The sequence below is a fragment of the Ruditapes philippinarum genome, unplaced genomic scaffold (genome assembly GCF_026571515.1).
Source record: "Ruditapes philippinarum isolate M1 unplaced genomic scaffold, ASM2657151v2 ctg4611_1_1_1_1, whole genome shotgun sequence".
NCBI lineage: Eukaryota > Metazoa > Mollusca > Bivalvia > Venerida > Veneridae > Ruditapes > Ruditapes philippinarum.
In genome coordinates, this window is record NW_026866747.1 from 96,722 (window position 1) to 122,348 (window position 25,627).

At 32.5% G+C, this 25,627-nt stretch overlaps 1 protein-coding gene across 2 annotated transcripts; it reads right to left on the bottom strand.

Moving 5' to 3' along the window:
• On the bottom strand, nucleotides 1-24,069 carry LOC132733551 (carnitine O-palmitoyltransferase 2, mitochondrial-like). 2 transcript variants are annotated; one of them, XM_060720209.1, is made up of 16 exons: nucleotides 23,920-24,069; nucleotides 14,737-14,771; nucleotides 14,215-14,417; nucleotides 13,615-13,674; nucleotides 11,634-11,737; nucleotides 11,022-11,155; nucleotides 10,580-10,684; nucleotides 9,703-9,800; nucleotides 8,797-8,943; nucleotides 8,096-8,222; nucleotides 7,307-7,503; nucleotides 6,166-6,335; nucleotides 5,500-5,605; nucleotides 4,637-4,759; nucleotides 2,523-2,711; nucleotides 1-999 (listed from the first exon to the last, which is right to left on the bottom strand). In XM_060720209.1, exons 1-16 carry the CDS (start codon nucleotides 23,989-23,991, stop codon nucleotides 857-859), a joined length of 2,013 nt encoding a protein of 670 aa, XP_060576192.1. In that variant the 5' UTR covers nucleotides 23,992-24,069; the 3' UTR covers nucleotides 1-856. The 2 variants fall into 2 exon arrangements, with proteins under 2 accessions (XP_060576192.1, XP_060576191.1); XM_060720208.1 differs by having other exon boundaries at nucleotides 8,096-8,255.
• Nucleotides 24,070-25,627: the final 1,558 nt, after the last annotated feature.

Consider the following 25,627-nt stretch of genomic DNA (forward strand, 5'->3'; position numbering starts at 1 on the left):
TGTTTGGGGTAGTCCCCCTCATCGCCAAGAAAATTTTGGACTTGTGAGAGGCTAAAAATGACCCTAGGTCGATCATAAGGTAATGTTAAACCAACACTAAAAAGCCTTTGACCCTATCTCAATCCCATGATAAGTTGCAGCACTTTGAAATAAATTTTGATGGTAAAAATGAAGGCAAAAAAGTGATTTTTGGCAATTTTGAGATGTCCCCTTGTTGCCATGGTAACAGGATATTTAAGACTGAGCTTGTCATTTCAAAGGCAATGGCCCAGTCAACATTTGTGCCAAGTTAGATTAGTATTGAAGCATTTTTCATAGTTTCATAGCAGTTTGAAATTGTAACAGGAGGCTTTTCAATGAAAACGGCCATTTTTCACAATATGCTCATGAGGGTAAGGGTTAATTATGCAAGACTGTGATAAAAGGTTATGTTCTGCGCAACTGTAATAGAATTCATTTACCACTGCCATCCATGCAAAGTGTGAGTCACAACCAGCCTACACTATTGTCAATTGTGCCATTTATTTATTTGGGCAAACTTTAAGTTTCCATTTTCACTATTTGATTACATCTTATCTACAAATAAGCCATTTATTCCAAGTTTCCATAGCTGAGGACACTGCAATATGTCAGTCATTATTTTCAATATTAGTCTTACACCATGTCTTCTCGCACACATGTAACTCTAATCATAAGTTCTAAATATAGTAACAAATCACATAAAGAAAACCATTATGGTTTATAATGCACTAAATCACCTATAATGATATAAATAAGAAAATTAGTCCTAAACCATAAATAATACAGGTAAAAGTACATCTCCCTGTAGTTTCCCAAGTTATATAAAATACTGTGATCAACTTCTAGGATTTCTTCCTTCAAACACAGCATTTAAATCATCTAAACTTTCCTTGAGACAATCTATAAACTCATGTACGTTTGTTTCTGGTGGGTAGTTGGTAACGTTAAAGCCAATTCTCTCATCTTCAACAGAATAACCTACAAAATATAAACATGCTTACATATTAGATGTCATCAGTAACAATAATGCTTATTGGTGATGGAAAAAACAAATGTTTCCTATCAAAACCCTGCTGACAAATCAGTAATAAGACATTGTTTTTCTCCCTGCACAAATCTTAAGTATGTATGAGAGAAATTGTGTGTAACAAGAAATGTCAAACGACACATATGCCCCCTTTCTAGCCCTTGACTCACATTATTGGTAATTTTGTTATAGAAACTTGCCATAAATAGGTACATAGAAGTGTTCAGTTATGGAAGAAGACTTTGTGATCAAAAGTTTTCAAGAGAATGAACGGAAACCATTCTGACATTTAAGGTCCCGGTGAAGTTGACCTTGAACTAGTGACCCAAAATCAATAGGGTCATCTAATAGTTATGACCAATCAATTTTAGAAATATGAAGATTTTGTGATAAAAGCTTTTAGATAATCAGCGGAAACCATACTAACATTCAAGGAACCTGTGACCTTGACCTTTGACCTAGTAACCCCAAAATCAATAGGGGTCACTTACTAATTATGACCAATCACTATGTGAAATATAACGACTTTATGATGAATACTTTCCTAGATATTTGGCAGAAACCATTCTCACATTTAAGGCCCCTGTGACCTTGACATTTGACCTAGTGACCCCAAAATCAAAAGGGGTCATCTACTAATTATGACCAGTTATAACCAATCACTATGTGAAATATGAAGACTTTGTGATGAATAGTAACCAAGATAATTAGCGGAAACCATTATAACATTTAAGGCCCCTGTGAGCTTGACCTTTGACCTAGTGACCCCAAAATCAATAGGGGTCATCTACCAGTTATGACCAATCAATATGTGAAATATGAAGATTTCATGATGAATAGTATCCAAGATATTCAGCAGAAACCATTCTAACATTTAAGACCACTGTGACTTTGACGTTTGACTTAGTGACCCCAAAATCAATAGGGGTCATCTACAAGTTATGACCAATTAATATGGGAAATATGAAGATTTCATGATGAATAGTTTTCAAGATAATCAACAGAAAACATTCTGACATTTAAGGCCCTTGTGTCCTTGACCTTTAACCTAGTGACACCAAAATCACTAGGGGTCATCTACTACTTATGACCAATCACTATGTGAAATATGAAGACTTTGTGATAAATAGTTCTCAAGATAATCAGTGGAAACCATGTGGTCTACCGACAGAGACGGACAGACCGACATAAGCGATACAATATACCCCTTCTTCATCGAAGGGGGCATAATAACTTAACGTATATCTTACTGCATTTGATTACTGTACATTAATAAGTGTGCAATTTCAAAAAGGTGAACTGGGTAAGACATTTGAAATTAAACAAACATATCTGTACTTTTTCTCTATTTTAAGTAATTTTTAACTTATTTCATACCCACAGCACTTCGTTCAGTGAAGTAAATATAATGGTGTCGTTTATTTACTTTTTAATCCTGAGTAAAGTGAATTGTAAATATACATTATCCACTTACCTACGCCATACCCATTTTGAGTTACAGCACCAAATCCACCTATAACTACAGAGGGACTACTGAGTGTTGATGTTGATAAGATAATATGATTAATGTTAGCATATGCTGGATCCTGATACAGCATTGGTACCTTCCCTTCCTGACCTGCATAATACTTCATAGCAAACAGGTGTCTATCCCAGCCCTGACCTGTAATACAATTTACAGTATATCTTAAGATAAGACTTCGTAAACTTTTTACTTCATTTTGTACAAGCAATCTGGTAGTTTGGTGGTTCTGCCTATATATGAACGCTGAATCTCAAAACAGTTATGAATCTCAAGACAGTTATGAATCTCAAAACAGTTATGTATTTCCTTTTGTGCAAGTAAAAACTGGTTCCAGTGTATGCCTCTTAAATAGGGATTGTTAGTTCAAGTCCTTCTTGGATCACAAACAAAAATTCTCGTGTCATAGACGATCTTCTCTGCTTTCATCAAAATTGAGCTCAACAACATTTGTTAAAACATAACTAATGTGTATATGTCTTCAACCTTATGACAAATACATGCAGTCTTCACGAAAAACTTTTAAAAGCACAGGCCATTCAGGCCAGTAAAATTTCAAATCTTACTGGACCTGTTGATTTTTAGCCGGACCAAATACATAGATAGGTAATAAATTGATGGGTAAACGAAAACACTTTATCATGCTTCCCTTGATAATTTTGAAAGAAGCATAATACTTCTTGTATTCTGGGCCATATGTTGACAGCTTTGAAAAATTTAAAGGACCAAATGTTTAGACAAAATTGACTAGAATTGAACATGAACAAAGCACTTTGCTTCAAACAAATCACTTTAACACAAAATATTTACTTAACTCAATAATCACAAAATCATAGCTAAATGATAAACAATGGTTTAATTTCTTAAGTGTACGGTGCGGTACAGAAAATATCCAAGAAAAAAAAATGGCGGCCTCCATTACTCAATACAATTCAGACATCTTTCGCTGTGTTATGAACATTTAGGACAGAATTGATGGATTTCATTTGCAAAAAAGGCAAAAAGATCAATCTTTTAGAGAACCCTACTTCATTATTTTGATGAATTTTTCTTATAATATTTTTTCATGGCCAAAAATCTGCTGGCCCGTCGGACCACCAGCCTTGCAATAATCACCAGACCGATGCTAAATTTAGTGGCCTCGGGCCTCGGACTGGCGTTTATTTCGAAGACTGTACATGCATACAGAAATCTTTGCAATGTTCCTGGATTTTCTTTGAACTTTAGTGGTAGTTGCAAAGTTATCTTTAAAGGGACTCCACTGAGGTTTATAAGCCTAAAAACAAATTATTTGAATTTCTTACATAAATGAGCTGGGGCACTTTGAACAAAACTATGTGCAAAGATAGTTAAGAAATATACTTTGAAATAAATTGAACATTGTAATTTTATGCTTTTCTTAGCCCAATTTGAGTGAAAAGCATATAAACGCTTTTCATTTTTGGTCATTTTTTACAATTTGAATAATTTTTTTGGAAAAACAAAGTGTGCGAATGATCTGAAATTTTGCACAAGTATTGCTTTTCTTAGCCTGATTTGAGTGAAAAGCGTTTAAACTTTAAACGCTTTTCATTTTGAGTCATTCTTTACAATTTGAATAATTATTCTGGAAAAAACAAAGTGTGCGAATGATCTGAAATTTTGCACAAGGATTTATCATAAGTGGTCTGCACCTACATCAAATGGTACATTTATCTGGAAAAAATATTTTCAGTCCTATCATGTCAAAAAACCTCAGTGGAGTCCCTTTAATTAAATTTCAATAATTCTTGGTTTTCATGGTCCTCACCCAGACCTCTTTATTAGTATCTTATCATATCTTAATCTTAGTAAATCTATTTATATATATCATTATAACTCTAAATTAGCTACATAGATACAGTCCAGTATAATTTGTGTGGAAGAAACATGTGCAATACCCTGTAACACTTAATACATTGAAAATAGTAGAACCAGCCTGTCTAGCATTCTCTACCGTCCTATGTACCATACAGCAACATATATACAAAGAATTTGTTTCTGCTCATATATATCCATACACAGAAATGAATTAAAAGTATACAAACCCATTGCTGCCTCTTTGGTAAGCTGACCATGGTATTTAGAGCATTGTTCAAGAGCTTCTTTCAAATCCCCAACTGAATATGTATTGTTCTTTTGATTAAACATCTCACATGCCTTCTTTGTTGCTGAATATCAAAGAATAATCCAATCATTACAGTGACTACAATGTAACTTCAACGTTAATCATTATAATGCTAGAAACAAAGTTTATGTGTTATTAACCTTTATCACCTTAAATATCTAAAATGGACGTCACTTGTCCATCTTTCATCTTAACAAAACCATTCATTATTTTTAGAGAAATTTTTAGTTAAGTTTTTTGTTTTGGTTCTGGATTTACGGCCCACATTAAGGTCATATGGCATTGAAACAGAAAAGATGATTATGGCTAACCTTGATTGAAACAAACTTAAAACACCTCACTTGCTGGAGCTAAGTAATGCACAGACTCCAGTAATTTGAACCTATTAAGTCACCTCTTACCATCATGCAGGGTTTAACAGTGGCTTCAATTCTGATGCCTCAACCCGTAAAAGCAATCCTCCCCCACAAGCTACTGACCAAATAGCCAACATGGATGTGCTGGCTGATCTTGGTTTGCAACGATTGCATTGGTATAATTAGTTGCAGGCTGCAGGCTTTTCTTGGTTGGCTTTACATCATACCAACACAGTATAGGTCATATGGTGACTATCTAGCTTTGCTGATGGAGGAAGATCTTAGGTGCCCTTCTTTGCATTATTGAAATTCATTTAATTATAAGGCAAGTAATGCTTAATTTCGGGGAAAAAAAGTGAAAACAAAATCAACAACAAGAAAACATTTCCTCACACTTATTTTCTAGTTGTAATGTGAGGGTATTTACCATGAGTTGCTGATCTGATGGTCTCAGTTCTACCATGTCTAAATGCTGCAGTACTACAAGACTCATAGGTGGCCGCTGTCTTACCATACTGTTTGTAATAACCCATCTGTAATATTGTTAAATAAACATGAACTAATATGCTACAGCCAGAAAAAAAAAATATATATATTTTATATATAATTAACTCCCACCACATATGTATATCTCACATATGTAATGTTTGGAAAGATAATTGAAGAGATTTAAGTTGAACAAGATTTTTTTAAGTACAAAGAGGGGTGTTATTTAGTCAAAAACCGTGCTTGAGTTATAGGTCTTGTATAGTTTCTTACAGTTATGACCCTGAAGACATATTAGTTAATTTTTAAGTGAGTTCTTCCAGACATTTACAAGAAATTTAGACCTTTACCAACTGTGACACACAGTTATAAAAGGGTGCACAGAATAGCTCCACTTTTCTCCCAAAATTCATACTAATAACAAGGACCAAATGCCTAAAAATTCTACTGTTTTATTAGTCAACAGATGCACATTGTGATAGACAGACAGACGTCAAATCATATACCCCCCATCGCCTACCAACCAACACTAAAATGGAATAAAAAAGTATTTTTACTATAAAACATTTTTTTTAAATGTATTTTAATTTTTCAAGAAAATATTTACCTGTATCACAAGTTGTAGCATTGCATCAGGACTGAGCTTCATTTGTTTCAAACTTGTCTTTGTAAATTTATAATATTCTAGATGATCAACATCCAAGCTTGTATATTTTTTCTCATAGCTGGTTTTTGCACTGTTTATATATTCCTTTAATTTTGGATCTAGAGCAAATTCTGTAAAGGAACAATGTAGATGTTTTTTCAACTTAGATAAGATTTCAGTATTCAAACAATATTTACCAAGCAAAAGGAACCAAAAGAGCCATAATGGCTCTATATCCATCACTCGAATCTTGATAAATCAGAACCTCGTTGTAACGCACAGTTGAGATCTTGTATCTTGGAGACTATTTTTAAAATGTAGAAAAAACAGTATCTCCCAACAAACATTCATATAGAATTTTGATAATTTTGGCCCAGTGGATTAGGGGGGAGAAGTTGTTCAAATTGTGGAGACAATTATCAAATACATGGCTGAGCCAGCTGCTCTTGGCCTACACTGTTTTGTCACACTGGTAAAAGTCAGATGCTGCCAAGAGGATAAGGGTTAATTCGAAACTTAAATAATTAGGGCGAAATTTTTTTTATATATGTTGCACAGTAAATATTTACGTTCTATTTAATTCATTTGATATATTGGTATATCTGATACATTCTAATACACTTTACACTATTCCCCTATCAAATAGATAGGGCAATCATGTGCATAATATATTCACTGTATAAAAAAGAATTCTTACATGTCATATATGAAGTCAATAAGCCAAATTACTAGTACTTCTATCCTCAATAAAGTTCAACATATATTTATCAATTCTCTTTTTATTAGCATGTTAGAATGGAAAAACATATTAATTTTTCTTGCATTATAGTATAATAATGTGTAATTTGTCATTCAAATGCTTTGTAATTAATCATTGAGGTATATTGGCCTTTGCAATTATATTCCTGCACATTTGAACTCAAAGCCTGCATTATTCAACAACAATGCACTTAAAATTGATATATTTTTCCTAAGTAAACAACTTGATTAAATTTGCCTCATTCTTCATTGCAATTCAAGCTACAAATATCCTATAGATTATTTGGTAATGTAACCTCTATCACTAACAAGACAAGTTTTAAATTTTTTATCAATTAATTACCTATATTCTGTACAGTAAGATTTGAATCCACATTAGATGGCACTGTGCCAGGATGGACGAATGGTTTAGATGTTGATTCTTTCCAGACTTCATTAAAATATCTCAGAACTGCAACACCATCTCCCCAGGAATGTTCAAAGTTAACAGCTGCTCTCCCATCTTTTGTTAGTATCAAGGAAAAACTTTTATCAAACCATCTGGAAGAATAAAACAGATACATATTTTTAACTTTAAAATCTTTTGATGATATTTTTTTGTGTTTTTTTTTTTAATTTCACTGGTGACATGCAAATGTTCCCATTTTCTAATGCTTGCTTGAACTAGAAATATGTCCAAACGATATGGATGCCCCAATATTCAAATGTTTTGTCGGTCCATAGATCGAGTCTGACAGGACAAATACATGTAGGAAAAAAAAAACACAATTTGATATAACCATTATTCTTTGAAATTTGATTTGATATTGTTTTTACAAAATTACTCTATATATACATGACTGCTATCAATCTGTTAGTGACTCCACTTTTTTCTCAAATAAAGGTAGTTTGCTGTATTTTAAAGTTGACAGGTTATATGGCCATATATAAATGGTTGTCTGCAATATAATCCTCACCTAGCAGTTCAGATAATGTATGCAAGCAACAGGATGATCTTAGTTATGCAATGGACACATGGGAAGATCTTTTGCAAGCTAAGGGTTAATTCAGAATTGACAAAGTTATAAAGCATTTATTTGCTCACAACACACTCTATATTTATCTCCTTAAAAAAGTTATGAATCACACCAACCTGTTTGTTCCATCACCATGTAGGAAGTTTCTAGTAATCTCGTTAGGATCTTCTGGCGTGGTATCATCAAGTACCAGTGTAAATAGGGCGGAGTCTACAAGTTTCATGTAACCTTCGTTCATCACCCCTGATGAAAAGAAAGCCGATTCATTCATATCGCCTGTCAAATAAATGTTCGTTCACTTTTACTATCTGGAAATGCTGCTTCAAATTTATATCATATGTATTTTAAATGCCTGTTTTAAACATTGTTGACACGTGATATTATAACTGCAAACCAACAAATAAAGGATGTATCTTTTTGAAAACAAAAATCTGCAATTTTTTTTTGGTGTACTTTTAAAGCATCCCAAAAGTTACTCATTGGCCAATTACCTGAACCATCTATTTCATCTGTTGCTTTTAGGCAAAAAGTACAGTTATTATGCAGTGAATTCGTACATGTATTTTGTTTACGTTTTACTACATTATAAACAACATATTTCACATTTATCGCTACTTTCTTCACGTAACAAGCATCTAACATTTTCTAAAACCATTAATTAAACTTCATAAAATTCATGTTTGTCCTTTATCAAGAAGTAAAATTTTATCTATTTCTGAAGCATAATATGCCTTTCAGTCTTTTTTTGTAATGTTTTGCAAAAATTATTTTGCTAAAAAACATGTACACATAGATAATTGTGTTTACATATAGATACCTGCATTACAGAGTTGTGTTCTCACAGTTGCCCATTTATCTCTGTCCATTGTTGTGAGTACACCGAGGGCATTCTCATTGGCTGGGCGGGGATCATTCAATATATGCTTAATGTGCGACATAATTATCTCTGGTGCAACAATATTTCCTGGAAAATATACAAAAGTTAGAGTCAATCTTTTTTTATTTCAAACATATTGACAACAATCAAATACCTTTACAGTCAATAAATAGTTAAGACTATAACTAAAATATATAATGTTGTATTTATTTACATTAAAAATTTCTGACTCATAACTAAGGGTGGAATGGTTTACTGGTATACCGGTATATTGCAATATGAAAAAATAAATTTTTTGAAAACCGATATTTTATAAAAATCATTATTTTCAATTAATTGAAGTCTAATTTCGTACAAATTTCACATAAAATCTTTAATTGGCGAATTTTATTGGTGCGAACGTAAGATAAAAATATTCGACAACTAGTACACTTAAGCAGCCTAGATGTGAAAGGTCAAGTGCGACTTGCTTTGTTTATCAAATTGTGTGACACTTTCCTTTCTATTTAGTCCTTACATTTTTATTAAGTTTCTATTAAGAATATTTTCACATAATAATATATAATGTTACTCCATGTTTAAATTAAAACATGTACACGTCAATACGTATTGCACTATATTGCAATATGCTTCGGCAAAATGGCAATATATTCCAATACGGTTTTTGCCGTATTGTTACACCGCTAACTATAACAAAACTGTTTACTTGGTTGTGTTTTAAAGCAGCATGCCTCCAGATTCATGCAAATTTTTGAAATTGTATTAAAAAGTAAAATATTGTGAAGTGAAGAAAGAAAATATATGCATTGAAATTGGCCAAACAAACAAATCAACAAAATAATTTACCATCTTTATCTATGGCATCAAATAGGTACATGTGACCTTTTCTCATGACTAGCATGTGCTTGGCTGAGCTGTCTGTGAACAGCACATCTTTACCATGTCTGTAATAGCAAATATATCAAGAAACAAATATTTACATAACTTTTTTAATAAAATAAACTTGACATTACTTCCATATCATATTTATTTTTCACTTCTAAAATCTTGTGATAAACATATTCATGTACTTTGATCTTTGAAAAAACTAAACATACAGGCTCTATCAAAAATTTAAAAGTAGGAATCATAATTGATGATACCTCAGTATCTGAGTAAAACCTCAGAGCTAAACCTTTTAATTACTAAAGCAGTACTGTTGATTTTCATAAACATTTTTAGGATGGATCTAAGTTTGCCTAATTCGGAAATATTTGTTTAACAAATTAAGGTTAAACTGTTATTTAAAGGAATAAGAGCAATTAGTGATCACATGTGTCGCCTGATGATAGCTGGAGTTTTTGAGCTACTGTCTGGACAAGTTTTGTGATGATGGATAGACAGTCGTGCAACCAAAATGAGATAAAGGGCCATTTCTTTTGTTATTTCTTTAGTTTAATACAGGGTCATTGGCCTTTTATTCTGTTGTTATGAAATGATGTCAAAGCTAATCTGAAGCAGGCAACACAAAAAAAAGAGATGCAACATCCTCAAAATAATGAATTTTTCATAATTATTTAAAAATTTTGAACTCTGTTTTAAAAACTGTATTTTCTGCCATTTGGAACAGGCCTTTTTACAACTTGTCTAGAGATAGAAACACCCATAGTGAGCAATAGGTGTAAACTAATAACAACTCCCTGTACATGAAAAAGATACAAATGAAATAAGATCAGTTGCATACTTTGGTATTCTAGTAGAGTTAAACAGGTTTGGATATTGGCTCATGTCTAGTGGAAATGCCTTGTACCAGTATGCTCCATAGAAAGAAACTGCCTTAGGCAACATTCTGAAATAAATGATACAAAATATATGAATATGGTTTGATTGAGTCTGTACATGAAAGATAATGAATACGTGCAGCATCCCTCACACCCTCTCAAGCATATGACAAACAGTCTAGGGAGTAACATTTGTAGGACTAGCTGACAAAAGATTTAAAATAAACTATAGTGCCTTTTTATTATGTGTTTGATGCATCTTACATACACATAAATATGTTACAAATATCTGGCATAGAATTTATTACTTTCACTTAAACAACATACTGAGAAAAGTAATAACAGCATGTGTAATGATATTCCTCACAGTTTAATATCTCACAAATGAGTTTTTTGCTGTTTTACCTGACAAACTTTCTGAACTGCATGGTGTCACTTTGTTTTGGATTCAGGTGATAAACATCTGGTTCTAACAAGTTAGCTCTGTAAGTCTTCATGAAACGTAGAGAAGACATTACCAAGTTTGTCGCTCTCACTAACTGAAAATATGACAATTAACTTTCAATTCTTCATCCCTCAGTAACAAGTGATTTCTTATATAAGTTTTTTTCTATAAATACAGGTTTTATTTTCATTGAGAGGTTTGAAAATAAATATTTCATGAGTGGCGGTAGCCATGAGTGAAATATGATAATTTTCATACCACAAGATGAAAATAAATCCTGAATTTATAGAAAAAACTTGAATTTTCTGATTATTATATACAATTTTCTCTTTTTTTAACTTACAATTTGAAAAACTCTCACTTAAATTGTACATTTGTACTTGCAGAATTTAGAAAAAAAGTAGTCTGTCAAGACAACAGTGAAAATACGGAAAAATATGTTTCACTGCAGTGAAAAATAAATTTTTACAGCGAAAATACGGAAAATGAAAAAAAGCATTTTATTTCATCAATATTTCTCAATGTTTCATTTATAAATATACATGTATACTACAATGTTGTCTGTTCTATACCTGATCCATATATTCTGGTTTAGGGTCATCAGTAAAGGTAATAAATGGATTGTGGGTCAAGGCAACTGGGCGGCGATCTTTCAAGTACATGTCAAACCATGGCTCTGTTGAAAAATAAAGTCTTTCTTATTAATATATTAATGTATTCTCATACATTCAAGTTAAATTTAGGTTATAGATAAATAATCTTGTACATACTTTCAAATATATTACAAATGACGATTCTGTCAAAACTAGAACTGCCACTATCATGGCGTGAATACCCCCGCATACCACTTTGTCAGAATCAACAGTGGCCATTTAGAGCTCAAGGACAACCTCCCTGCCAAATCTGAGGTTACTAAGCCAGTGCATTGCTAAGTTATGTATTCTACATGCTTCAAATGTGAAAATGTCAAAATCAATACATTGCGGACAGGACATTCTTTAGCAATTGAGAAGAAAAGCTTTTTTTGTCAAGGTCCCTGTGACCTTGACCTTTGACCCAGTGACCTCAAAATCAATAGGGGTCACCTTATAGTCATGATCAACATCCATACCAAATATGAAGACTGTGGGTCAAAGGAATCTTAAGTTAATGGGTGGACAAACTTTTTGAAGTCAAAGTCCCTGTGACCTTGACCTTTGACCTGGTGACCTCAAAATCAATAGGGGTCATCTACTAATCATGACTAACCTCCATGCCAAATATGAAGACTGTAGGTCAAAGGAATCTTAAGTTATTGGGCGGACAAGCTTTTTGAAGTCAAGGCCCCTGTGACCTTGACCTTTGACCTAGTGACCTCAAAATCAATAGGGGTCATCTACTAATCATGACTAACCTCCATGCCAAATATGAAGACTGTAGGTCAAAGGAATCTTAAGTTATTGGGCGGACAAGCTTTTTGAAGTCAAGGCCCCTGTGACCTTGACCTTTGACCTAGTGACCTCAAAATCAATAGGGGTCATCTACTAATCATGACTAACCTCCATGCCAAATATGAAGACTGTAGGTCAAAGGAATCTTAAGTTATTGGGCGGACAAGCTTTTTGAAGTCAAGGCCCCTGTGACCTTGACCTTTGACCTAGTGACCTCAAAATCAATAGGTGTCATCTACTAATCATGACTAACCTCCATGCCAAATATGAAGACTAAGGGTCAAAGGAATCTTAAGTTATTGGGCGGACAAGAAAAAACCGACGGACGGACGGCCGGCCGGACGGACGGACAGCCGGACGGACGGACAAGCTGATTCCAGTATACCCCCCTTACAACTTTGTTGTGCGGGGGTATAAAAAATTATATTCTTTTTCTTTTAAATGTATTTCAAACCAGTAACAAATAGATACATATTTTTTGGCTTTTTAATATATTTCAAACCATTGGTAGGTTAATTAATAAATCAATAGGTGTGCAAAGATTCAGTAAAGCAGCATGCCTCCAAATTCATGCTAATTATCATGAAAATTTTGAAAATGTATTTAAAAGTAAAATACTGTGAAATAAACAAAGAAAGTAATTCTCACACTATAAATGGCCTTGCAACCCACATAAATTACAAAAGAAGAGGTCAAAATATATGAAAATAGAGTAGTAGTATGGTGAAAAATACTGAAAAATCAGTCTTTAGTCACACATAACACGCAAAACAAAATTTATTACTTGAGTCTTGAATATTTTTACGTCTCTTAAAATCTTAGGACATTTTACTCAAGTTTGATTTTAATGAAATATTTTGGCTGATTTGAGGCATGCAGCTTTAATACACTGTGTGTCACCTTAGCGCAATAACTGGTTAATACCTACTGAATTAAGGACTAAACCTGTTATTGCACTAAGGTGACATGCTTTGAATAAATTATCTTTGATCTCAATCAGTATAACTTAATGGAGCATGATATATAACAAAACCACAAGTTTGTAAATAAATAGATAATATTCTTGTACTCAAACCATGAGTCTGTAAAATTCATGTGGATAATCAATAATAATAGAACTTACCTGATATATAACTGGTGTGCTTGTTTTGTTTGTCTCTTTGCAAAAGCTGTTCATGAAGCTCTAAAATAAAGACGAAAATGGATAAAACGGTGTGGAATGCAAAATAATTTGCGATAAAGGTAGCAAAATGTATAACAAGTGATATTTTGACTTCAATACAAAATACTAAATCCTAGTAACTGAACTGAAAGCCAAAACGCAAAAGAAGCAAAAGATGGCAGTGAACTGTAATAAGACACTTTTCTGGGTGAGTACAACAGCTCTCCCTATTTTTTCTTATAGAAGAGCGTAATTTATTTGAGCAAAAAATGAAAGTATTTTTACTCTTCATGGACCTTTAAACATTAACCCAAATATTGTGTTTGGTTTTAGTAACCACAATGACATAGTACTAGAATTGTGAAGAAGTTGACCTATTATCAAAATCTGGAAGAAATGTGATCCCTCGGAAGCAATAATCACAGTTTGATTGAGTCTGTACATGACGGTCAATGAAATAGTGTAATATCCCTCACGCCCTCTAACACCGGCTTAAGGGGTACTCAATTTTCAACACTTTAAAAGTGCTGGAATCAATGATCCCAAACGTATTGGTCTTACCTTTTCCTTCTCCAGCAAGGAACTCATCAACTAACTTTTTGGTGGCTGTGTGTTCTTTATCTGACTGCAGGACAGCCTGAGATTTCAGGTATCTCTCACAGGTAAGTTCGAGTTTTGGAATTGGTAATCGAGGTAAGCTCTTCTGAAAGTGATCTGATGGAACGATGCTTTCATGTATGTAATCAGATTTACTGGACATACACCTGAAAGAATATGAAATTATCAGAGATAAAATCCCCAAAAATTGTGTCAATACAGTTATTCAAATTTGTATTTTACCTTATTTCTTTCAATTCACTGAATCTATTCAATTATAATAATTAATAATAATAAATTGAAGTTAATATCAAACATTTTTTTATTAACAACTTTAAAACTATAGATTCACAAATCATGTGTACCTGTTATATCATATGGTCACTTTATTTTATATTTTGATCATTATATATATATTTTAAATAGGTATGTGTTTATATATAAGAAAGTTAAACATCTATGGAAGCTGTGAAATGCTATACTAACCTACATGACAGCAATTCAGCTGACTTGACTTTGTCCTGAAAATACATACAAAAGAAATTAATGAAAATTAGTCAAAACATTTTTTTTACTGATTATAAATTAATAATTTAAGAAGAATGTCTGTAATGATAAATAGATATTCTAAATTTCAAAAAATGACAAGGAGTTAAATATTTTGTATTGACAATTATTAGGTAAACACTTGGCTCATTTCACCCACCATGATCATCCCCTGCCTGTCCCAGGGGTTGAAGAATGACGGGGGAGGGGGACATCATTACATTCAATGTTGCAATAATCTTTGAAGCTCTAAAATTTACATTGCAACAAACAACCAAGTTTACTGATAATTACGACTTTCATTTTATTTTATGAGAAATCCAAGAGAAACTGTCTAAAATTATGAACATTTAATTAATAATGATCTATATTACTTTTTCTAAGTGATAATTAGGGTCTGTTAATTCAATCAATCAGGTCTGTTAATTCAATCAATCAGGTCTGTTAATTCAATCAATCACAGAATAGCATTAGGTTTCATTGTATGTTAAGTATACAATATATGCCATTTCTTTGGCATTCCCCTATATCCAATTTTCCAATTGTATTTTATATAACAGTACATACGATGTCTACAATACACCAAACAATTATTTAATCACCTTACGTTAACAGTGTTAACATACCTCTGTGCAAAATTGGCCCAAAGACGTTTCAGCCCTTTTCCGCGAGATGTTACAGCCCTTTTTTATGACATTATCTATCTATCTCTTAATATAACTATTTATACATACACGTACCCCACTGAGCCACACATTTTTGATGTTGGGGTTACTTTTTTATCAAACTGCAGTCAGTGTCTGAGGTTTACAATAATGATGAGAAGGTGAAACAAGAGCACCGCTAGGCGGAGCGTTATATGCCCGAAAGTACTTTTTCTTTTAGTAAAGATGAAGCATTTGTAAGACAATAGGGTTCTTCTTCCCAATATGGACAATCATCCTATGAAGTTTGAATACAGTGGGCCAAATGGAACTTAAGTTTTGCTCCGGAAACCATTTTCAGTATTAAGCTAAAAGTGACCTTGACCTTTGACCTTGTGACCCCAAAATCAATAGGGGTCTTCTACCCAATATGGACAATCATCCTATGAAGTTTGAAAACTGTGTGCCAAATGAAACTTAAGTTATGTTCCGGAAATCATTTTCAGTTTTACTGTAATAGTGACCTTAACCTTTGACCTTGTGACTCCAAAATCAATAGGGGTCTTCTAACCAATATGGGCAATCATCCTATGACGTTTGAATATTGTGGGCTAAATGGAACTCAAGTCATGCTCCGGAAACTATTTTCAGTTTTACAGTAACAGTGACCTTGACCTTTGACCTTGTGACCCCAAAATCAATAGGGGTCTTCTACCCTATATGGACAACCATCCTATGAAGTTTGAAAACTGTGTGCCAAATGGAACTTAAGTTATGCTCCGGAAACCAAATTGCTAACGGACGGGCGCCAGGGGGTATAACATAATATGCCCAAAATTCTTTCGGGCATATAAAAAGATAATGTGTCACAGGGGGTATGAAGAATTTACTAGCAAGCAATCACAGACAGGAAGAATAGAACAGAGTCTCTAGCATGTCCTCTGTGGGAAAGGTATTAAATTATCAGAGTAGAGGTAAATGTATTTACAGGAACTATAGTTACATTGTTTGAGGATGAACAATTGTTGCTTTGTGTAATGTCATGGACAGTGAATGGAAGTTATGAGGTCTCTCATAAGGTGCTCAGTTGGTTAGATCACTGACTGTCACTACTGAGGTCCAAGGTTTGATCCTGGGTAAAACCCTTGGGATTTTTCAGTGTTTCCCACCTAACTAGAGCTGTACTGGTAAGAAATCCAGGTAATCCTTGCATGTATCAATGCTATACATTGGACTCGTAAAAGAACCAAGGGGTCTTTTCAATAAGAGCTAGGGACTGGTTCCCAGATTCCCTTGTACCTCATAGCTCTCTCTGAAGTGACTAGTCTAGAGTCATGTCTACGTCCCCAGGAGGGGTTTGACATTAATAGAAGATAGATAGATAATGGAAGACAGATAGGTTAGCCATTTAGCAAAATACTGAGTGTTCACTTGTAATCGAGATATCCACGGTTCAAATCCCACTATCAGTGAAGTGAGATATTTAGGAAAAAGATATCAATTTTGAGTGCATTCTTGTAGAATAAGGTATGCAGGTTCCAGTTCAAATGCGCAGAAATAAAATCATGAAGGCTAATGGTCCTTTGTGATTAATTACAAAGCATCTGAATGATTAACACTATTTACCTAGTTAAATAGGTAGTGGTGGTGTTGGTAGTTTTCTAAAGGTTTTTTCCCTGATATATTTAAGATCCTTGGCAAATATAATCTCTCAACTTTTTTACTCGACTTTCACAAAACAGGATGTTTTCCCGATAAAATAGCGTGGAAAAGAATAGTTAAACGAGCAATACAATATAAAGTAGAAAGGATAACTAACGATAGCACAATGAAAAACTATATATTGATACATTCAAAGTATGAACCTAGTAGCCTCTGGATATTATTATTTACATGTGTGTAAAAAAAATAGATAAATACATTATATTAATGTGTGTATATATTTAAATATCTATGATTTCAATACTGTAACCATAGATCTTCTGTAATTATTTGCATTGTAATTGGATATTTTACTTGTTCCATTATAATTGTATAATTGTAAAAATGTGCTCTTCTTTTGGAGGAAATAAAGAAATTATTATTATTCTCTAAAGTCAACAAGAACTGTGACATATTTATGTCATGCTGTAATTCAATCAATTTGCATTATCTTGAGAGAAACTATTTTAATGAAGGTAGTTAGATACAGTTGAGTTCACACTATGGGTCTACACAATTAATTATTTTTGATCTACTAGTTGAAAGTACATTTGTAATGATTTTAAGCCTGAATAGCCTTTAATACATTAAAAAATTGATATGTTTATAATTGGCTAAAATTTTGTCAATTTTATTTCATTATCTCTCTTAATAACCTTCTCAAACTGAGATTTACATAAGATCTATATCATTGATATAATTTATTCTGAAAATAAATTTATATATAATGGTGGTATGTATGAAATGTGGATTAAGTATTGATAAGTGTTGATAAATATCCTGTGGGGCACTAGAATACTTAAACTGACATTGATACTAACAAAAAAATTAGAAAATCTTTCAATTTCATTTTTTTGAGACAACAATAGTCTTTTTCTTCCTTTATTTTCATGCATTGTAACAAATGTAACATGATTATTTTTATGAGTTTACAGTCATTGATTTTAAGATTTCGAATTTAATGGCCCAAATTTCAGTTTTGAATTTATTCTACTATATATTTAACTAAAATTTCTTAAAATTTACACTGGCCCAAACTAATTATCACTGGCCATGGGCCACGGGGCCCCTATGTTATATATTATAAATTATACAGGCAAAACCCCACATGTCAAACCCTACACCTTAATATTTTAAAGACTGGACAAAACCCAACACATAAATTTTATAGAGAGGACAAAACCCCACACCTGAAATTTTATTAGAGTGGACATAACCCCACACTTTTATATTAGACCTTTAATTGACAATAAAATAAGTGACATTTTTGATAATTAATGATAATTATGTTTAATGAACTAGCTTCTACCATTTGATTTTTATTTAACTGTTTGTAATAATATTTGTATATTAACCCTTTGATTTTTAACAAAATTTATAAACAGTTTATAATATTTGTATACTGTATTCCTAGAAATATTCGCGGATACAATATTTCGCGTTTTTCACAACGTCGGCATTTTCACGGAGACAAACTTTCACGGATTTGTAGTTAACGCGAAGTCCGCGAATATTAAGTCATACGGCCTAAATTACAGTTTTTGGAGGCTACGGTATAAACCTACATGTATTTTATGTCCAAAACATAAAAAATAATATCAAAATAAAAATTATTCCTGGTCTCCACCCTGGTATATGCGCATGCAGTATAGCCTATTTTCTAATTATGAATGTCACATGAATGATTCAGCAATTCATGCAATTCATGATTAACCTTAAAATCTATAAATTAGAACGAGTGTATTACTTAAAAGTAGCTGGAAATTTAGACGTCTGGATTTATATAACGTTAATGTCGTGCTACTTTAACAGTATTCGACTGTAAATTGCTCTCATTATAATTTATCAATGTTGCACTTGATCGCTTTTGTATTTTTAAACAAGAGCTGTCGGTAGGACAGCATGCTCGACTATTCTTAGTGCTTGATAGTAAAAAAAATGCCTGATACAGTTACCTCCTCCTGTTTACAGGTTGGGGTCATGATGGTGAACAAGTGTGCAAAGTTTCAAAGCCATATGTCAATGGACTTTGAAAATATTTGAACTATTACAAAAACTTTAACGTAAATTCTAAGTCGAAAAAGGGGCATAATTCTGTCAAAATGCTTGATAGAGTTACCTCCTCCTGTTTACAGGTTGGGGTCATGATGGTGAACAAGTGTGCAAAGTTTCAAAGCCATATGTCAATGGACTTTGAAAATATTTGAACTATTACAAAAACTTTAACGTAAATTCTAAGTCGAAAAAGGGGCATAATTCTGTCAAAATGCTTAATAGAGTTACCTCCTGCTGTCTACAGGTTGGGGTCATGATGTTGAACAAGTGTGCAAAGTTTCAAAGCCATATGTCTATGGACTTTGAAAATATTTGAACTATTACAAAAACTTTAACGTAAATTCTAAGTCGAAAAAGGGGCATAATTCTGTCAAAATGCTTGATAGAGTTACCTCCTCCTGTCTACAGGTTGGGGTCATGATGGTGAACAAGTGTGCAAAGTTTCAAAGCCATATGTCAATGAACTTTGAAAATATTTGAACTATTACAAAAACTTTAACGTAAATTCTAAGTCGAAAAAAGGGGCATAATTCTGTCAAAATGCTTGATAGAGTTACCTCCTCCTGTCTACAGGTTGGGGTCATGATGGTGAACAAGTGTGCAAAGTTTCAAAGCCATATGTCAATGGACTTTGAAAATATTTGAACTATTACAAAAACTTTAACATAAGTGGTTACGCCGACGCCGACGCTCGGGTGACTGCAATAGCTCTACTTATTCTTATCGAATAGTCGAGCTAAAAAGGATTACACCTACTTCAAGCAAATAAAATCCAAGTCATTCAATGTACGCAAACTGTTAATACTATTGAATACGCCGTGACTAGCAAATAACGTCAATAAACATGAATATTACTAATAATTGACATTTTTTCTTTCAGGGTCTTTTTGTTATGTGCATTATTGGTATTGTAATTTTGTCATTGCATATTAAACCCCGTATGTATCCGCAAGTAAGATTATAATAAAAATTCTGCATGTTTATGTTTATATTTGGTTGAAGCTAGAAATGTTCGCGGATTTGTTATAACTGACATATTCGCGGCTATAAAGATTCGCGGAATCATGCCGACCGCGAAAAGCGCTAACTTAAAACGCGCGAAATCTTTTCTAGGAATACAGTAGTCTATTATCATTCAATCATATTGTATTGAAATACTTTAAAAGATATTTTTGCAGATGGCCAACACTAAAGAAATTTGAAATTTTAATGTCAACAAATGTTAAAATTAATGTTACCAACTTAGCAAAATATATATACTTTGCATCAAAGTTACGAAACTGGTTATCAAATTTATGATGTGTTAATTGTTGTTATACACTGTTATAATTATTAAATTGACAATTAAGTCTCATACTTTATTGGTCTATAAGTAATTAAAATGTCAGCCAAATACGTTATTATGATTGTATTTTTTTCTCTTTGAACAATTGAAATTGAAGTCTCGTACGTAATTGTTATTGTGAATTTCAAACAGTATTCATAAATTATACCCTGTGTAAATCATTTCTCATGTAATTATGTTCTTGGTATTGCTATAAACTTTGTAAGTTTAAAGCTGAATAAAGTGTATTGTATATTGTACTGTATAAATCATACCAGTAATTATCATGATCAAAGGAACTATGTAAAACAATTACAGTGTCAGACTATAAAAATATCAAACTTAGTAAATAATCTGTTTTGTTCTTTTCTTACAAGATGAAAATAATATGAATTGTATGGTTTTATAAAGAATGAGAAGAAAGTGTGAGGCTATGTCCACTATATAAAATTAAAGATGTATGGTTTTGTCCACTCTATAAAATTCTTGTGTGGTGTTTTGTCCACTCTTAGACTATAGATTTTGAGGTGTGGGGTTTTGTCCAACATTCTATTTCTACACTTACAGTTAAATATACTGGTTAATAAAAATATGATTACAATTAAATCTAAAAAAAATTTAATTTTAAGTTTTAACATGATGTCACCTAAAATGTTTAAACTGACAATTTAAAATTTACTTATTCATTTTCATGTACATGTATATGCCATAATTATATCCCTTAAGTTTTTTTTCTTACAACAGTTAAACGATGGATGATCCCTGTCACTTGTTATCCAATTATCCAATAACACATTTAGGTGTACCCTACCCTGGCCTGTCTGGTCATATGGTCTAGTGCACTAGAAGTGAAACAGTGTGCACTTCTAGTTCAACTCTAGTGCACTAGAAGCTCACAAAGGTGAGAAGTTAAGTGTGATTCAACTCAATTGTATGGTTTGTTTGTACTCTTCTGTTTTTTAGTCTACATTTTTGAACAAAGAAAGTTAGATTGATGAAATAATGCCTCACAGTTTATCAGTGCGTTTACATAAATTTCAGAAAATTTATGGCCATTGCAGCCCTAATAATCACGTGACTTGCAAGAATTTAGATTCGGCTACCTTTGCATGACCAGTGACCCAAATGCTACACATGTATATTTTTAATTGAAAACAATTTGCTTTGTTATTATGAATAACAGTGTATTTATTGAATAACTGACGTTGTACCAAAATTATGTTGGATTCATAATGCAGGACTCAAGCTAGGTTCAAAATTTAGGGAGAAGTCACTTCTCCCTCCAGCTGCTTTAGGGAGAAGTGGTTAGACTTTAGGGAGAAGTGAGGAGATTCATTTATCGATGTTTGTTGTATGTTATCGCAATTATGTTGACTCATTGTACATATCTTATTAAATGAATTGGATTTGTGTTAGTACTGTTACAACAGAATATTCAATTTTAATTTAAAAGTAGTTTGAAACAAGTAATAAGAATGAGTATCATGTAATGCAACCATTGCATTAAATGAAGATAAAAAAGCCATAGTTGATTCCTATCATGGATCATATCATGGGTGGATTAAAAGTTATTCCCTTCTGATTTACTATTAAAAAGCTTGCGCCGGACATTATATTCATATTCACTTACGTTGTAAAGAAAATGAACGTAGATAACGAAAGAAACGATCTTTAATTTAACTTCATTTGTAATAAATACAGTGTAATACGCTGTCAATTTTATCAAATTTAACTCGTCGACAAAAAAGGTTATCATAACTTTCATTTAAAATTGCCGTTACAGTTATATGTCGAGCGGTCCTCATAATTCTGACAATCATTCGATAGTAAAAATATAATTGACGTTTCATCCGTCCATCATAAATAATTGTTACGGGTAGTTGTATGTTAGCGATTTAATGATTGGTTTAATAATGTCGCCTCGATTAAAACGTGAATTACGATTGGTTTCTCGCACGTATCGGTAATCTCGCTGTGGGCGGAGTCTAATTGTTCCCTGAGCGTCTGTTAATTAGACTTTTATGACATGTTGGTAAACAAACGGATTAATGACATTTCGCGTTGATTGAGATGCATGACAGTCCCTTTTTCCGGCGGCGAGGGTAAACAAAGCAAACACACACAACATGTTATTCTTGTTGGTAATTTTCAATAATTGATCAATAAAATCGGGCGACTTCATCTTCGCTTTCATGTAGGATGTCGGCGTAGTCAGACGGAATTCGGCGACTATTTCGCCCGAATCGCCCACTAGCTCGAGCCCTGTAATGTTTTGAGTGATGATTCATGATTTCTTTTTGTATTTATTTAAAATCATACAGTAATAAAAATAGTGAATAGTCTGTTACTAAAAGTAGATGCTAGAATTTCAAAAACTTGAAGTCCCGTGAGATTTCATTTGTAAGCAGACTCCATATTGGTAAACAATCTTTACATATTTCAGTTGGGTACACAATGTCATTGAAGTTTCATTTAAAAAACAAAACAAAAAACATGCATTGATTCAATATTAATTTGTTTATCAAATGGTATTTTTATTTGACCAAAATTTGTTTAATAAGGGTGGTTTTAATAGACTTTTATGTACTACACACAAACTGCCAAATTTCTGGTAGCCTTTGCAAATCGGGTAGACCCATAACTTTACTGTGGCAGAACGGAAAATGAAAGCGACATATAAAGTTATGGAAGCCAGAAGTATTCATTACCATACTATATCTATAACTTGAGAACAGAACAGAAATTTTATTAAGACCTGTACAAAGTACATCATCTACAATACATTATATTCTCATATATATTAGCTGCATGAACATTTACAAACAAAACCTGCTGGATATCACAATTTACGTATACAATAATTTCATGATAATAAATAAGAAGATAAACAATTAAACACACAGACAATAAGCATACTGTATAGCTATGAAATATGATGTGCATTTACTGTATACTTTTTTAAATAAATAAGATTAATTATCAATATAATTGGAATGGAAACAAAACATTTGGAAAATGAACATAGATTCAATTTCAGACATTATTAGTTAAAAGTGTATACCTAATGGAAAGAGCTTCTTTAACAAATTTTAATAAACGTATAAGCTCATTTTTATTTTGAGTTTATGCCACAGTTTTGTAAATTTTTATACACATTACTGATGTATTTCTGTAATAGTAAGTTTAAAGTGTAGTTTTCTTAAAACGTCATAGCATTTTCAAGAAAAAAGTTATTTCTATTTCCAGATTTAATTTTCCAGACATAACTTCTCTCGATGTCTCGAAGTATTACTTGTATCTAAATTTGACATATCCGAACTTTATGCCAATTGTGTCAACATTACAATTTTTGACCTTTCATATATATTGTAGATAAGAATAACCAAAGAGTAAACATACCTTCATTAAACCTAAATTCGTTGCACGTATAAATTTCATAGCATTTGACTGTCCTGGTCGTAAACGATACATTTTTATTTTCACTAAAATTATTTTCAAGAGCAGACAACTGTGACCGGTGAAACTAAATACACGGAAGGTTCTCTTTTAGCGGAAAAAAATGATATTGCGGAAAGATTACTTCTTCTTGCGGTATTACACAGATGAACAACTTTAAACCTTGTAACTTATAATTATATATGATTGGTGAATGAATTTATTGACATATAAACCAGTAATTATTAAAGTGTTTTGGCTATATTTTCTTGATCATGCTATTAATCCCTTTCTTAGCCGCCTGTAATGTACATAGACCTATCGTGATAATTTTAATTAATGCTATTAATGTTCCATTATAAAAGCTTTGTATTGATCACAGTTTGTATAATTGTATATCCATAATAAGGTGACTTATAGGTCCAATGGGCCGAGTGTCTTTGCATACAACTAGCTTTTCTTATCATGTATGTGAAATTTATATATATATATGCACAATGTCACTATAATAAACAATTTACTTACTTTACTTCCTATTATTGGCTATGGCAAATATATCATAGTCATTAACAATTTTACCATTTATTCGAACCCGAGCGTTATTCAGTTGCATGTGAAAACCATGCATTTCATTTTTGCTGCAAACTACTTCAGTTGTTGCACAGAAATTCTAAATCGACCGGAAATTTTGAGCGAAAATGACCATTTTAAGTTAATCAGTGCACAGTCATGGAGCTAAATATAGATTGTATACATGTATATATATATCTGTGGCATAGTATAATAGTAATCAAAAATTAACCCAATGCAATTTTCAGAAAGAGATTTTCAGATTTTTTTTGGTATTTGACCTTTGCTTTATTTTGAGTGGCGATTCATTGACTTAAAATAATTGGAACTATGGTCATTGATATTGACTGATCTCTAAAATAAGCTAACAATTCATGTAATATATCTTTTAAACGTATATTTAAGAAATAATATATCCCAAACATTGATTTTATCGCACAATAACATCACTGTTTGGAGTTCAGATGCGAGGAATTATATCACGAGGGCGTAGCCCGTGTGATATAATAATGCGCATCCGAACGACAGTGATGTTATTAAGCGATAAAATCACCGATTTGGATATATATTTTCGATTCTAGCACGACATCCACAAATGAATACTGCCGTACTTGATATTATTAATTGCTCCTGATATGCTTCCGTACTTATTTTCAGTGCGTCACATTTTTAGTGGTTACGACACGTGTATAATGATGACGTCGCATGCCTAGCTATAGAACGTCAAACTGTGATTTTATTGCATACTAACACACACTTTCGGTTCTTCTATGTTCAATAGGGAAGAAATGCGGGTCGTGTTAGAATGATTTATAATGGGAATTTTAGAATGTATTGAAAGGACGTTTCTTGATATAACCCACAAGGTCACTTTTAAATATTTCAATTATTTTGATAATGTTTACTTTCAAATTAACATAAGGATAAATTGTGTAGTTAAATATTTGCATAAAATATTAGGCATTGTCGCACCCAGCACTTCCACTGCTTTGATCTTACTTGAATAAGTTTAAATACAGTACACAATCACGTGGTAAAAGTGATAAAAGTACAAATATGCATTTTTAAATTCAGAATAAACAAATATGCTTAAGCTTAAGCA

Excerpts from the sequence above, each read along its gene's own strand:
- LOC132733551 (XM_060720208.1), bottom strand. The coding sequence starts at position 23,991 with ATGTATCGTTTACGACCAGGACAGTCAAATGCTATGAAATTTATACGT. Across the intron at positions 2,712-4,636 it reads TACCAAAGAGGCAGCAATGG|GTCAGGGCTGGGATAGACAC; the intron begins GTTTGTATACTT and ends ATTGTATTACAG. Across the intron at positions 1,000-2,522 it reads TCAAAATGGGTATGGCGTAG|GTTATTCTGTTGAAGATGAG; the intron begins GTAAGTGGATAA and ends TATATTTTGTAG.